We start from the raw sequence: 17,349 nt of genomic DNA on the forward strand, positions 1-17,349 counted from the left end.
TATCTCGAAAAAGTTTTGCTTAGACCTCTCACCATTCAAACATGAATAACTTTTAGAGATTGAGGGTTATTTTTTTGTCATTGTATTTCAATATTTTTGTTGTGTTGAAGATTTGAATCAGAATTCCTTTTACGAGTATTTAGGTAACGGAAGGTAGTACTTGAAACCAAGTTTACAGATGTAGAAAAGGATGTTCCAAGCAATTTACCATAACAAACTTGAACACATCCAATTTCTAATTTTGCAATTTCAGCTTACATCATGTTTAGACCCCATTACAACTTAGTAGGGTACCGTAATATGATGGCACACATAATCAATTTCTTCAGCCATCTTGGCAGAAATTTACAGCCTCCATAATTTGATCATTGATTACAATTTCTCAATATATATCAAATGTTGTGTGATATGAGTGAATAATTCACTTATACATCAATGCAAAGAGATACATAACCTATAACACCAGCCACATAAACAGTGTGGACCAAAGAGTAAGGGCTAACGCCGACATAGCATACGTCCATAGCATAACAACTGAGCATTCGCCTTCACCCGACTCAAAGAGTTGGCTTATTGTACCTGTTTGGCGCGCTCATGTTAGTTCTTCTACCATCGTTACACATAAAACACGTTATTTGTTAAGTTCCTCTTCACATCATTTGATTTTTGGTAAATTAAGTATGTTGAAGAGAATAGGGCCTTAGAATGGATTAAGTTGCTACGAAAAACATACCTATAGACATTGCTGGTGGCAGAGCGAATTGAAGCATGAGAACAAATTGGAACAACGGGTTGGATCCTACCCAACCAAAGTGGTGAGCACCTCTAACAACGACGATGCCAATCAAAGGCAATGCAATGTAACGCACCACTATTATCCCTACGATTACTGATGCACTTATCCTGATCTTCTTAATCCTGAAACAAGCACAGAATCATGATTTTGTACCTAGGCAACTTAATTTAAAGAGCGAGCTAAACCAGCAATTATGTAACTTCGTTACTGTAAATTGTATAATTACCTTTTACAAGGTTCGCTCCAACTATTAGTGTAACACAGGGTACAGTTGCTCCTCTAAAGACCCCCAAACAACAACAAAAAAAAAAAAAAAAAAAAAACAGAAAATTAGGGAATAAATTTCGTACATTTATGTGAAGAAAGTTAATTAGCAAGAATTCATACCCCAGTATTTCAGAAGCACTGAATATAATTCGAAGAGGAGCACTGTTACCAACCAGCAACATCTTTAGTAGAGGGACTACTCCAACGACAAATCCGATAACCTACGTACAAATATTGTTAGTTGGAAGAATACTACTTATGTTAAGATCAAAAAAAGATTAAATTGTCTGAGATATATGCATCAGTCATCGACTGAGAAAATGTTACATGGCCTAGGATTACTAGATCATCTGTAGTCCTGTTCAATGATACATTGAGACATCAGAAATAGACCATTCGTGTAATTTGTCATTTACAAAATAGAAATTGGTCGGGATCATGAATGAACATATACTTTAATTAATTCAAGTCCGTCCATAAGATGCAAGAGTATATACTATATAGGAATATAGGATCAAAAATATTAATCAGAGTTTAGAAAATACAGATCCGATAGTTGTAGGCGCGAATAAATGTTGCAAGTTGATACCCCTGATTCTTCGGACTAAACCAAATGCACCCGTCTTGATCTTTTCCAACATAGACACAGTGCCTCCTACCTGTAAAAATCAAACACGAGGCTAATTATTAATTTCTTGATTTACATAACAAGGATTATCAGTAAGTAGTCTAAATACAATGATCAAATTACCTTAGAGATTAGTAACGGTTCTTTGCTATCAGAAGTTGCAACAGAAGGCCTTACACTGACTACAGAGTGATGAGTATCTAATCTCTCACCGCGAGTGCTCTTCTCAGCTGATACTTTCATGATAACATACACATAAGACCATATATAGATGGCTCCTACCTAGAAAAACATGCACATTTTTGTTAAAAGTTGTACATTACATACAACATCCTTAATAAGTGTCACTGAGATAAGTATGGTGAAGCAATACCGCCATAGAAACCGAAACATAAGCTGCTCCATCAGTCATGCAAACTGAGTATTCACCAAAGGGTTATTTGGCTCATTGCATATTGCTGGATGACTATAAGAAGCAAGTTCCCCAAGTTCCCTGTTTATTCAATTTTGTATAAACAAATTGAATGTAAGACTTTATAAAAGGTACGTAAAAGATTATATTAAATTGACTGATTATTAACATAATTTGGATGTTGATAACATTTTATGTCAACATGAAAAATTAGACATATAGCATTATTATTTTCGGTTATAAGATAGCGCGTAAAATATACCTGCAGCACAACATCCGATAACAAGGCCTTTCAAATCACGGGGTGCTTTAGTGATCTTAACAAGTATCCATCCAAGAACTGATCCGATTATAAACGTGATCAAAATGTTAATTGGCATGAACCACCTACAATTACAAGTACATAAAATTAAATTAGACTATGTAATTAATTAATTAAGCGCGACATCATATGGAATGAATAAATTTTTTGCATTACTATACCAACTTGGGTTACTCACATTGTTCATCATAACATCCAATGTAACTTTTTTGCAAGATAGGCGCCCATAAGACAGGGCTGAATACATAAAACACCATCTGTTGTCATAGAAAAATTCCTTTCATTAGTTATAGAGGAAGGTAAATGATACATATTTTCATCAGTAATAAACACCATCTGAATATGTAATAGTACTCCGTCTTATGTAAACAATTTTGATCAATAATAATTATTTTTTTCGAATTGAAAGGAGGATTGCCCAAGTATATATTCTATGTTGAATTAGACTTGCTTCCTTGGCCAAGTCTAGGACATGCGTACAAGTTTTGGTTTGTAATTCAAAATCATTGGGCGGTCACAGGGCATTTTAAACATGAGATTGAATCTCATTAACATTGTAAATCGTAACACTTTGTAATCTTTATTTTTATTTTTATTTTTAAAAAAAAAATAGGTAAGAGAAAAATAAGAAAACGTTAGGAACCTTAACACTTTCTAATCTGTTATGAACCCAACTCATACAAAATAAAGACGCGTGCATTACATCCACAACTATGTATTTTATCTTTATATTAACAACATAGAGTTCAGAATGAATAAAAAATAAAGTTCAAGTATGTGTATATATATCAAAGCTAAGTTGGAATATATCATCAATATGCATATTTTTCTTGGTAAATCAATTAAAGCAAAAATGTACAAAATATGAACCAAATGAAAAATTTGATAGCATGATCATAATTGTATGTATATATGACTTATATGTATGTGTACTTACATTGTTCAAATTATGTCTTGCTGTTGAACCCAGCAGATTTATTCGATCCATGGCAAGAACTACCCCTACTGCTGTTAACAGCAGCGTCTTCAACACCGGCATTAGAGCCACCATGAACAATTCTAAGAAATCCCATTGTTGATCACCAATTTTTTTTAAAATTTTTGATTTTTGATTTTTATTTAATTGGAGTCGATCACAAAAAGAAATGAACTACAAAAGTCAACCTGAAGATGATTTCGTTAATCTTATACTTAGCTAATTTTATAGAGCTTTAATTGAGAATTATTTAATGCATATATAATCGGATATTTTCTACATCTATCTTTGCCTGTTCAAAGCTTATGTGTTGCCTATTTCATTATAACTAAATTACAAGCAGTAGCTTTGTCTGTGTTTATCTTGATTAGCTAGTCATAACACTGATAAAACATAGAAAATTAGAGTAGGAAATTGCGGATTTACATTTTTATATTATAAAAAACTAAAAAGAGGGCTAGACGACAAAACAATAATAGTTTATAATTGAGGAAAATGGAACGCTTTATATATTCTATGAGAAAGCTAGTAAAGAGTGCAAATCAAACTTAGAGAAAAATATTATAGCTTTGTTAAGAATATGCATGCGCATCTATCTATTAATCTATACAATACATACATAAATACATTAGAAATTTAGAAGGGTTTTTATTACAAGTGTTTATGTGCTAAGGAGTACTAGAATTGTATAACAGAATGGGCATCTTTCACCGGGACCAAGCCAGGCCTATAAGTTATTTTTATTATATGAATAACTATATTTTAATTATTAAATATTGCGTCATTATGATTAATTTTGTGCAACATATTAGAGATATAAATATCAACCCCACATCCGTCATTATTGTATAAGGCTTTGTCATGAACTCAAATGTCAACACAGTGAGTTTATTCCAATAATGAACCATGTCGTATTGCACTATTACATACATGTTCTCAATTAATACAGAAAAATTAGGTTTTGCTAAAAAATTTAGTCATTTTATCATGCATATGAATATAATTTTCTTGTAGGTAAGGAGATAGCCCTATTGAGCCGTAACCTCTCAAGCTCACTCTGTCCTTTGGGAGTGGGGGTGTTGGTACTGGTAGTCATGTAAACCCAGGGCATTGGTATTGCTATTTTGGTAATGTAAAATATTTGAAATTTGTCAAATTAGTCACTTGGACGGATAATAAGGGCCAAAAGAGACTCAATCAATTATACTAATGCAAGGACCATAATACATCATAAGCCAGAATATTTAGGGGATCACTTATTAATTACCTTCTTGAGAAATAGAAAGAGACGGGTAGAGAGCACACCCTTCGCTTAGCATAAAGGGGCAGGTCATGTAAAATTCGTGAAGGATTGTGACCTAAATTCCAAAAAAGTTATTAGTAGAGCATAATATGGGATATAGTCAAATTGAACAACTGGTTTTGTTACATTTGATTGTCTTATAAAAAATACCTAATTAAATAAGGGAAAAACACTTAGCAAAACGTGCAGTATGAAAGTCTAAAACTAAAGGTATTAGAATACTGTAAAGTTATATACTATCTTCGTTTCTTATTACTAGTATTTGCAATAAAGAAATTTTTTATGTCTCACAAATAATAACTCTTTAATTTGTTGCAAATAAAAAGAAATGGAGGGAGTATTAACTTTGTAAGTATTTTGTACATGAACTCTTTTATATAGATCTTGGGAAAATACAAGTACCATCATAATTAATAAACAAAAAAAATAAATTATCTAACTAGTGACATTTTTGTAAATTAATCAACAACTTTTATTAAATATAGGTCATAAATGTTGATTTATATATGAAAATGTCATGCTTACTACAATTTTTTGTTGATTTTATTAACAAAATGTCACTAGATAAGCAAATTTTTTTTATCATGATGATAAACTAGGGCTTCCTCGTAGATCTTTGAACACTCCATACAAAGTTAATGTAGCGAGCGAGTAAAGTGCGTGGCTATTAGGCGGATGTGAATACTGGGTAGTGGAGGCGATGATGTTTTTAATTAATTATTATGGAGTAGTGAATAGAGAAGGCAATCTTTACCACAACACAACCGAAACCGGCACGACACGAACACATAATTATTGAAAAAAAATACGGAGTCAACACGACACGAACACGAAATTACTGGGAGAAAACACAAAGTCAACACGACATAACACGAAACCAATATAGTGGTCAAATTATGCAATTACATTTTACAAGCTTTTGATAGATCATATGAATAATAAGAAAAGAACAAGAGATCAAACACGAAAACGAGTTTTTGTTCAGCTCTACTGGCCGTGTGGGGCAAGGATGAGGATAAGTAAGGGAGAATGATTAGAAGGTCTACTTGGGTTACTGCGCCTCAATTGCATTAGAAGCCCACTCCACTGGATGAGACTTTGTACCTCATGAAATTGGGCTTATTTTAATGGGTTAATGATCCAAATGATATAGTATCCTTGGCTTCTTTTAAGATTTTTTAAGCTGTGCTTTCTTAAACAAAACAGTCCAATAGAGCTTAAGGAAGCCCAAATACCTGGGTTGTGCTTATATTACTCAGAATTTCGTTTAGGGTAGAGATAGTCTTTAATCAAATAAAACTTGCCCCATTTTTTCATGCGCAAAGTTTTAGGAGAAATTGGAGAAAGTAATAAAATATAGAGGTAGTGGGGTAGGTAGAAGAATAAAAAATTGTAAAAAGCAAAAGTAGTTGAGAGAATTGGAGAAGAGAGAATATGAAATTAATTAAGGGAAATTCTACATGGTGGCTTCAACGACTCAGTTTTTCTACGTGGAAGATGAACTTTTTTCCAACTCTCTTAAGTGGCACCAAGGTTTTGAAAAATTAAGCATAGTGCCCAATTTTTGATTTTTTTGGCTAACTTTTTTAATTTTTGGTTAACCATAAGTAATTTAAAAAAATTTATTAAAAAAAAATAAAAAAACCACCATCCAACAGCCACCTGCCAAATCCACTGCCTACGTCGTTGGCGCGACCAAACCCCTCCCTCGGTGCTGGCGTGCCCAGACCCCCCTCCCTTGGCGCAAGCACCACCCTGACCTCCCTCTCTTCCCCTTCCCTAACCATCGTAACCTCAGCCCCCACCAATCGAAAACCCCTAAAAGTTGCCGGAAAAGTCCGACTGCCCCTCCTCACACTCAAACCCTAGCGCCGGCCTTTTGGAGGTTGTAGGGTAGGGGCAGCCGGACTTTTCACAATTTTTGTGGCTAGGGTTTTGATGTCGTACGATGGCTGGGTTGGGGTTTGAGGGTGGTGGCTAGGGTTTTGGGTTTCGAATGGTGGCTGAGGAAAAAAGGGGATGGTTTTCGTGATTGGGGTGGTAAAATTAGGTTGGAGCTAGCGATGGGTAAGTTTGGCTCGGGGCTGCGGTGGGGTATGGCAAGGTTGGGGGCTGGCGGTGGTGTAAGGCTAGGGAGGGGGCAGTGGCGATGGGCGTGTATGGGTATGGCTGGCGCAGTGAGAGTGGGGGGGTTTGGTGGCTGGCGGCAATGAGGGTGGTAGGTTTGATGGCTGGAAGGGGGTTAGTTAGTTGTTTAGTATAAAACTAATGGTTAGCCAAAAAATCAAAAAAAGGTCACTATACTTAATTATGAAAATCTAGAGTGCCACTTAAGAGAATGCAAAAAAACATTGTCTCCCATGTAGAATTTTTATATCCTTGAGGCCACCATGTAAAATTTCCATTAATAAATTATGATTTATGGTGGGTCCACTAGTTGAGAGAAATGAATTAAATATTGTAAAAACTTTTCAAATAAGGAAATGGAGCTAGTATTTAAAATCGACCGAAAATGAAAAGTGGAGCAAGTGTATTTAAAAACGGAGAGAGTATTATAATACTACGTAGTTTACGCCTATTATAAATACACGTTATAAACAAATGTCACCTTTTTTTTTTTAAGGAATAAGAATATTATCATTAATAAATAGTCATACGACATCTATAATTATAATAAAGATTTGTAAACCATAAATTTAGAGAAAATAACATAACTTTTACAATCAAAAATCATAACTATTTTGCATATCTGACATAGCTTACACTCCAAGTACTCCACCGCTTTAAAGCTTGACGCAAGCAGTGATTTTGATGTTTTCGCATCTTTCCAAGTAGAGACCTTCGCAATCTGCGCTGATGTTTTGATCATAGAATTGACCATAAACCTCAAGCCCATATGAATCCAAATGATCTTCTCAGTTATTATTGAAACCCTAAAAATAGAATTATCATCCATAGTTGAGAATCAAAATTCTAAAAAATTGGGAAAAACCAAATAATTGGGACAGACTCTCACAAATGGAGAGAGCAAAACAAAGCAAAACAAAATAAATAACTAAATTAAATCAAAGAAAAAGGGGTTTCAAAGAAATTAGACTATTTCTAGCCTAAACGGTCAAGAATACTAAAATCCTAAAAGAGAGAAGAGAGAAAAGAGAGAAGAGTATAAACACATGTCATTAAAACATGAGAAATGTTGTGTTTCCTTATCTTTTTTTTTTTTCTATAGTGGTTAACAATTTCGAAATAATAAAAATTATAGAGAATATTAAAAATTATTCTATACAAGCTTGTTTCCTTGAGAGAGTTTATGTTTTTAAAACGGGTAATTTGAAGGAGTAGACATAGACCTAACTGGGTAGGATCCAAGAGTTTTAGTAATAATATTGTTTGTAACATTGTAACAATATGTTTATTATAGGTAAATCTAATGAGCTTGCACTACTAATTACATACTTCGTATTTGTCTAGAAAGTTGACCTATGAAGTCGTCATGCATGACATTAGGTTTGACATTTTACACCTTTTTATTATTTTATTTATATATTTATTTACAATTTTTTACTTTGTCAAAGACCAACCGATACTAATGTATTGACCTCACTTAGTTTAAGTGGTAAAAGTTTGTAGACTGTAATATTGTATCAATTTGTAATCTAATACCGTTGCATAATCATTGACCATTATACTTTAATTTATTTCTACAAACAAAAATGAGAAAAATTAAACGAAATTAAACATGGATTGAGAGAAACACTTAATATATTCCATTACATAGTTTGAACATAAAATGCCCTAAAAAGCAAAATATTACAATTAGATTAGTGAATATAATAATAAATATAATTTACAATTTATAGATGATTAATTTATATATATCCAACTCCTCCCTAATTATATATTAATTATTCTAATTAATTAAACTTAATTCACATGTAGAGACCAGCAGCCCAATCCATGCTAGCGCCATAATTAGTATCTGGGACGTAAAACATGCTGTCAAAACACCCTCCTATTCCAAATTGTTCCTCAAGAAGTTGAGGGTCTACCACATTAGGATGTTGATCCATTGTTAAAGAAGAGCTAGGGCTGTTGCTTGATATAGCTGATGATGAAGTTGATGACCTATCTACTTGTTTTTGCATTTCCTTCTGCGCATTACTTAATTGCTCTTTAAGGCTTAACACCTATATACAAAAAGTACTTTTACACATAAGTCACACAACTGATAAACACGTACAAACTAAATCATTCAAAAACATAATAAGATTTTCATATTATCATACTATGCTAAACTTTTTATGTTGGTCAAGTAGCTCATCGATTTTCATGTATGTACCACATACATGAGGGCTAAATCTAGAAAAGGGATAAATGATATAGCACAAAAAAGTTCAAACACAAAGAGAGTTTGTTAACATAGAGTAGTACAAAAATGTCTTTATAAACTTAGTGATTGGTAGTACTATATACATAGTACTCCATATATATATTATATGGTATTTCATCTGCCTAGATGTTTCGTGACTATATATTATATCATTATATGGTCATATAATAAGGTATTTCATGGTTTGAAGGGGGTACACGTGGAAGATGTCACATGTATAGCCAAAAGCAAGCTCATATGCTCCAACAGTTGATGAATGTGTCTAGTAGTACCCAACCTTAAAAACAATTTCAAGTTTTTTGTACGGACTTTATGAACTCTATGTTTTTTGTTGTACATCTGGGTGGCAATGGCAGTCTAATCCCCTTACTAAGTACCAAATATTTGATTATAATTTATTTTTCTTCCATAAAATCTTTTTCATTATACTTTTTGCCTTACAAATCTTACATCTTGTTTTCAATTTTGGTCACTTTCTTGTAATAATAGGTCTTCCTATATGTCAATTTGTTCTTATCTATTTCCTTTTAAAAAAAAGTGATTGAGACATGAGTAAACAAAAAAAAATTCAACATAAATGGATAAATATGTTTGAAATTGGTGATGAAATTTTTTATAAGTAATTTGCAAATAAATCCAAAATAAGAATAAAAAGATACTTAAATTTGTTTCCAGTATGATATAAGAATCATTAAATCTTACTTATGAAATTTATTCATTTTGATATATTTCGTATTCATTTGATGTTATAATCTACTCCGTACAATTCAAGTGATTTTATGAAAATCATAGAAGGTATTATAAGCTTAAAATTTAGATATCTACAATACGACTATACTATACCTCAGTTTCAAGACGACACTTCTCTACAATAGTCTTCTCATGTTCATTTTTCAACTTGGAGTATTCGTGCTCGAGCTTCTTGTTCTTCCATCGAGCCCTTCGGTTTTGAAACCAAACCGCAACTTGCCTCGGATCCAAATTCAGCTCCGAAGCAAGCCGGTCCTTTCGTTCGGACTCGAGTTTGTGCTCACAACCAAAGCTCATCTCCAACATATTCACTTGCTCTTCACTAAGCTTCCTCTTCTTGGCAGCCAAACTGCTTCCATCACCCTTGTTCTTTCTCCTCCGACGTCGTTTTGGAGGATCTCCTACAAGTTTATAAAAAAAATATGATCTCATTATAATTAATCACTTAATCATATATACATCAAATAAATATAATGGTACGTAGACCCAAAAACATGGAACTTTAATTTACTTATAGTATATAATCGTGTATAACGAATAAATAAATAAAGTGGTGCGACTAATTCTGGACAGAGGGAGTACCTTGTTGCGGAGCCATTTGATTGTATACACCAGAGTAGAGTTGAGGGATTAAACCAACCAGATTATCTTCACCTTGCATGGTTTTTTTTAATTGTATATATGCTTAATAAGCTTGTTGCTATTTTAGCTTTGCTTGACAAAATCAATTCTTTGAAATTCTCACTTAGTTTTTCTGGGTGTTTTCTTACAAGTTTTGAGTGAAAGGAAGCCGAAGAGAAGAAGGAAGTGCATGTGGATAAAGGATGGGATGGGGTGACTTCCTTTATAAAGGGTGGACCAAGGGTAATTTGGGAATTTAGTACTATAATATTAAAAATTCAATATTATATTTTTACTACAATGTTTAATATATGGGCGCTTATATACTACCTTCGATTATTTTTATATGCAACTTTGGAGTATTATTTATGAGATATAAAATATTCCAAAGTTGCATATAAAAATAATCGGAGGTAGTACTATATATATTCTAGAAATAAAGGTTAGTATTGGGTCTTAAAGTTGGAGAAATTAACATTTTTATTGGTGCAATGCATGTATGTTATTTTATTTTTTTTGGTTCTTTTTTTTTTTTTTCTAAAGAAGGGTACATGATAAGTAGTAATTAATTAACTAACTTCCTCAGTTGGTGAGACGTGAACTATGAAATAAGTAGTTGAAGTTACTGATTGAGGGAGCACATATGAAATTTATGAATATGGACATGTATTCTCTTGTATAAACCAAAAAAAATGTTTGGTATAGTTACATGAATGTGTGAAACTAGTGCAAGTTTAACATTGGAATAATTTAAATGTGTCAAATGTATATACAATTGTACGGAGTGCTTCCTAGGTGGATCTGTGGATGTGTTGAACGTGAAAGATATTGGTTGGATGATCTAATTTTTTACTTATACTTTGATAGTGATTAATCAAATGTCCTTAGGCTATTTGCACTTTTATACTCTATATATACTGATTTTAGTGACTACTTGAGTCGAATATCATTCTAGAAATGAATTGCATTTTTCTAGTTAAATTTTTTATAAGGATGAATTACTAATTAATAAGGTTTACAAATCGTTTTTAGTCTATTAATTAATTTACTGCTAGTATAATTTTTTGAGTGGGTTTATTTTAAAATAGGGTTAATAATCTTTTATTTTCACCTCTCACCTATCATCGAAATTTCGGCCAATGTTTCTTTTATTTGTGCTGGAGAAAGGGAAAAAAATTGATTTCTTAGGACTTAGGTTTCATATGTTTATTATTTGTTCTTTCGTTGTCAAATCTTCTGAGGTATTGGTGTATTTATGACTCACAAAATACAATTTATTTTTATTTTTGGATAAAAGGAACAAAAGAGATTTCTAATAGGTTCTATTGTAAGATTACGTATAGTAAGATGGAATGAAACATGAGAACACATTACTTAACATTTAAAAGGAATTTCTAATAAGGATCAAAAATCTTTGTTGATCAACCTTCCTACAAAAATGGCAACTATGATGTTTTAGGCAAGCTTATCTTTTAATCTTACACATCAATTCTAATAAATCATCATTTGCATTCAATGAATTCCTAAAGAAAGAACATCGACAAATATACCAAATCTACTTTGTAAGATATTCGTTTTATTCTGTGTAAAAGTTAATTTCTAAGTTCAATTCACTCAATTTTAATTTTCTTTGGAGTAATAGTTTGGACGCCATGTATCATTTACTACAAACTTCATAGTAATTACTAAAAATAGGTAATTTCATAAAAATAATTTATTTTTCTCTTCTCTTTCCAAGCTAGCTTTTAATAATACACAACATTACAAATTGATTTGGAGTCGTAAATAAATTTTCGAATATACATTACTCAAACAGTCAAACGAAAACTCCAACAGATTAGTATAAGAGTTTCGGAACATTGAACTGTAGAAAAAAAAATACAATCAATGTAGAGTAAGTTAGTAAAAAAAAAAAAAGGGTGTGTGAGAGAATGCTTCTTTTTGGAATAGGATAAGACCATTCAATATATAGTTAACTAGTTTGACACTCATTCCACAATGGGAAGGTATGGTGCATTTTTGCTTGCCTAATTGGGTAATTATAAACCAAAGATAAGGTTCATAAGGACCATTTTGGTTTCTAGCAATAAAAAAATTTAAAATAAAAAATAAAAATCACACAAATTTTATTTGAAAATGGGTTTGGATCCCAAACCCTGACCACATAGGGTTTAGCAAAATAAATAAGGGTTTTAGTTTGGTTTGGTATAATCCATTGCTTTTTGCTGTGTAATTGGGTGATATTTTCCCACTTTTTTTGGCTTCCAATACCAAATTCATTTGCCTTTTTTTTTTTCTTTTCTTTTCTTTTTTTCTTTTCTTTTTTTATGCTAAAGGGACCTTTTAAAGACATTTTAGGGCGCGTGGCTCGAGATTTTATTGGATTAGGATATTAAGATATGGTTTACTTCTTTTAAATCAAGATTGTTGCTTTTAATTATATTTTATTGTTGGATCACTAATGAAAATGTGGGCAAGTAGCTAAGTAAAATAATTTCCTACGTAGTACATATTTGTTACACACTCACAAATCATAGTTGTTTTTGGAGCTATAATATCAACTAAATTTGGCATTAAATTTGTTGTGCATCATTTTGCCATCTTATTTCCCAGTTATTCATTATGCATTTTATCATTAGATTTTCTATTACTCCGTAACTAATTAACTACGAAGTATTTCTTATGAAACAACATCAAAATGAGCAGAATTCATTCCAAATTTAGCGATCCAACATTAGAATATACTTCGTACATTACTTGATAGTATAACTAATACTATGTACCATGTACAAAGTACATGAATAATAAAAGAAATTGTCAATAATGTTAGAAAACAAAGTATATAATTTTAGTGTTATCTTAGTAAAAACTCTTACAGTTTGTTTGGGTAATGTTAAGGGAAGGAAAAGAAAGGGAGGGAGGTGAAGGGGAGGGAAGGGAAAGGAAGGAGAAGGAAGAAGTGATGAGTTTTTCTTCCAAATCTCTCAATTGTTGGAGGGATCATTTTCTTAGAATTTAGTCGCTCCATTTCTCTCCCCTCCAATTTTCTTCATCCCTAATTTATCATCCAAATGAAAGAAACTCTCTCCCTCCATTTAATTTCCCTTTCCTTCCTTTCCATCTATTTCCTTCAATCCAAACACACTCTTACCACTACTACAAAAACAGGCTTAGAGAACGGTTGAAATAGGCTTTATAGAACGGGTAAATGAGGCGTTTTTTATCCTTTGTATAGAGAACGGTCATTAGACACAACGGTTCTCTATTCCCTTCCTAAAATCTAAATATGAAGAAGGAAAAGGCAATGGTTGCCTTACTTAACAGTTGTATTTTCTTATACAATAGAGAACGGTTTTTGTTAGTTATCAGTTCTCCTATTCTTTCTTAATTTAAAAAAAATAAAAAAAAAATTGCACGTGTCCCACGCCAAGTAGCCTAACTGACGTCAAACAAAAAAAAAAAAAAAAAAGGAAAAAAAAGAAAATTAAACAAAATGGTGAAAATCCAACTCAAGTAGTCTGTAGTTCTGTACTCTGTACAAATATAAATTAACAATGAAATTGATACTTGAATATATATAATACAATTCAAATGCAAAAGAAAAAAGAAAAATAAAAGATGCTTGATTGCGAATATTCGTTTGAGGCTCTTCTCCTTCACCTTCTGCATTACAAAAATTATGCAATTGTAATTAACACAACCGACTAAAAGGAGAAAAATTACATCGCAATATAGCAACAATAATCAGATATGAAAGCGCTACATAATTTAATACTGTATTCATGTATTCATATATTCATAAACCATAATAAAGAATTAAAAACGGAATATTACAGGAGAAGAGGATGAATAAAGAGAGAGGGAAATAGGGAATAGAGCTAAGAGGCAAATTTATCAGTTATTCGGCTGCGAGGGAATAGTAGGTTTAAATTATTACTCCATCCCTTTTATAATGTTAGTCTCATGTGGAATTAATCACATGATAAAATAAGAAAAGAAAAATATTTGAAATCTAACATTAAAGTACAAAATAATTCATAATTAGTTTACCTTATTTAATTATTTGAGTTTTTTTTGAGAAAACATAAATCATAATTGCATAATTCAAGGTAGAGTTTCCTTATTTAGAATTATGTCATCAATCCATAACCAATTAATTCCAAAAATATTAAGTTAAAAATAAAACATATTCAATATAGGTAGATCTTCTTAAAAAGCCTAAAATAGTATATGAAACTAATATTATGAAACGGAGAGAGTAATAAAATCAAATAAATTAATTTTTTTTTTTAAAAAAAAAAAAAAAAAAACTTAACCATAGTTTAGTTATATCATAGATTGGAGTTATAGAGAATAGAGAACGGTGGGGTTCGTTACCCTTTCTCCAACTATTTACATACATAACGGTTATCAAGGTTATAGACGGTTAAGTCATTCAGGCATTTTATATATTGCGTTCTATTTTCTCATTTTTGTAGTAGTGTACTATATACTCCATGTAATTTATTTTTTGAAAAAATTGAACCACGGAGTAATAAAAACGCTAATGTGATGACATAATCCGTATATGTTACATGTACATTTTTAAATTTATTGTTTATTATATATGTTGAGAGGTTGATGATGTGTTCACTTAAAAACTTGTGCACTAATTTGAGAATATATCATAAACGAGTAACATATACAACTAATGTTTATCTTATCATATTACAGTATTATTAAAGAGATTAATTTCCTCAAATGGGGGGCATGGGTATTCAAAGCTACTTTCTACTATTAACATTTTTTTTCATCGATTTCCACAAAATTTAACATTAAATTTGGTGCTTCCATACTTGGCAACCTTGTGATTGGACAACGTGGGCCTAGATTCTTACAATTTAATTAAGAAAAACGAATTAATTAATTGATGAAATTTTGAATAATTAATTCTTCACAAAATTAGAGGAGCAAATAGGATATGACAAATATGAATTAAGAGTAACAATTGGCGTAAAATTTCACCTACCAAAAGATTTCATAAACTAGCTTCAAGAACAACCTTCTTCGCCCAATCAAGCTTATTTAGTTGGTCAATATTATTATTTACATGTTTGAATTTGAGGTGGTCAATTGATGAATTCGATTAAATTAGTTAAATGATCAATTTAACCTCGATCTTTACAATTGATTTTGTGATTTATTGCTTTTGCTTGCCAAATTGAATTGTCTATGGAATTGTGTAGAGAAACCTAAGTACCTATTCAAGTCAATTGTTGTTGTTGCCAAATACGAGCCAATGATAATACTGTGAATTTGAGGGAGTAAATTCATGCACCATCATATGCATGGTACTATACATTTCTATGTAGAACAGGCTGGTGGAATTTTGAAATCGTCAATATAGCTTGGGTATATATACTAAACAAAACTATCAAGTTTGTCTCGATCTATAATGAGAAGGGCAGTGAATTATGATGATGTTGTGGTCATTGACTCGCTAGTTTAAGTATGTCTTTGACCAACTAGTGCATTTTTAGAAAGGAATAAAATATTCTTCCTCTTCTTACTATTAATAACGAGTAATTATTACTATAGATCGAAGAAGGGATTATGTCTATTTCATTAACATCCTACAAAATATTCAAAAATCTCATTTAATCGATTGGCATATTTACGTACATAAAATCAATCTTAGTCTATATTTTGTCCATCATATCGTCAATTAATGTAATAACTTTTCATTAATTTGTAAGCATTATTGTAAAATGTGCGACATGATTTGCAGCATAAAGGTTGTATAGCGAAATATATCTCCTAATACTTTACGTAGTAAGTGAAGGGGTATCAAGGTCTCTTAATTTAGAAACTATCAAACAAAGTTGCATAATAATAAGCCAAATAAGGTGACTAGGTTTAAAAGAAATGAGGGGGGGGGGGGGGATTTATGAGAAAATATCAATATATTGCAATTTACAAAATCATATGAGGGAGGATATCCATTGAATATTTCATATACAATGAAGGGACTTGTTTATTAGCACTGCTAGTGCAGTAGTTGAGCATTGAAAACACATGTTAATTTCAATTTTAATATGAAAAAAGAATTTAAATCGCTTGTAATCGTCTAATATTTATAACGAAAACTGTTTGATTAAGAATATTTACAAAAGACTATCTGACTCAGAGTATATAAAAGCTACTAAGTACGTACTCCGTATATAATATATACTTTCATTTCTAAACATTCTTCTACTTGGATGATGATTATTCACAAAAAAGTCAAGACAATAATAACATTTAGAGACGGATGGAGTGGCATGGTAAATATAAAATGATTAAGATGTTTTTTTGTGGATTTGAAATCTTGATTTATACAAGTCGTCATGATATTCAATTTTTAATCAATATTAATATGTGAATTTTATTGATCAAATATACAAGGTTGCTCATAGTTTTTTAAAAAAAAATCATAATATTACATTTAAATTTCAAATTAAAAAAAAATAAATAAATAAATAAATTTGTCCAAAATAACAAGATGATTAACTAATAATATAAGTACACTTTGGTGTCACGTGACATAAAATATATAATTCATCAAAATAACTATTACTAGTGGTAATTATATTACTATGCTTAGTACAATGCATGATTTTATCAAACAAAGTTATTAATTTCAATGTCTCCTAATAGTTAAATATGGGGAAAGCTTAATTAATTACATATATGAGTCCTAAGGATTGTGTATAAGTAACTTAAATAATTAGAAATTGCTAAGAGTTTGATAACACCAATCAACATAATTTTTTAACAATAATAAAATGTTATCATTTTTCATCATCAAAAGAGCCAGCTCCAAATAAACCAAAACATATTGAGTAGAATATTACCAAAATCCTATT

At 31.3% G+C, this 17,349-nt stretch overlaps 1 protein-coding gene and 1 pseudogene across 1 annotated transcript; both read right to left on the reverse strand.

The window, feature by feature from the left end:
* Window positions 1-401: 401 nt before the first annotated feature.
* LOC110694042 lies at window positions 402-2,484 on the reverse strand (annotated as a pseudogene).
* A 6,016-nt stretch (window positions 2,485-8,500) lies between these two features.
* On the reverse strand, window positions 8,501-10,665 carry LOC110694041 (homeobox-leucine zipper protein ATHB-40-like). The gene is made up of 3 exons (XM_021871202.1): window positions 10,427-10,665; window positions 9,938-10,245; window positions 8,501-8,891 (listed from the first exon to the last, which is right to left on the reverse strand). The coding sequence occupies exons 1-3, from the start codon at window positions 10,503-10,505 to the stop codon at window positions 8,634-8,636; spliced, it is 645 nt and encodes a 214-aa protein (XP_021726894.1). The 5' UTR covers window positions 10,506-10,665; the 3' UTR covers window positions 8,501-8,633.
* Between the last annotated feature and the right edge of the window lie 6,684 nt (window positions 10,666-17,349).

This window comes from Chenopodium quinoa, unplaced genomic scaffold (genome assembly GCF_001683475.1).
Source record: "Chenopodium quinoa cultivar QQ74 unplaced genomic scaffold, ASM168347v1, whole genome shotgun sequence".
In the NCBI taxonomy this organism is placed as follows: Eukaryota; Viridiplantae; Streptophyta; class Magnoliopsida; order Caryophyllales; family Amaranthaceae; genus Chenopodium; species Chenopodium quinoa.

Bases quoted from the DNA above. Each gene is read 5' to 3' on its own strand.
- LOC110694041 (XM_021871202.1), bottom strand. From the start codon at position 10,505: ATGCAAGGTGAAGATAATCTGGTTGGTTTAATCCCTCAACTCTACTCT. The intron at 10,246-10,426 runs GTACTCCCTCTG...ATAAACTTGTAG, and splicing joins TCAAATGGCTCCGCAACAAG to GAGATCCTCCAAAACGACGT. The intron at 8,892-9,937 runs GTATAGTATAGT...TTTTGTATATAG, and splicing joins AGTGTCGTCTTGAAACTGAG to GTGTTAAGCCTTAAAGAGCA.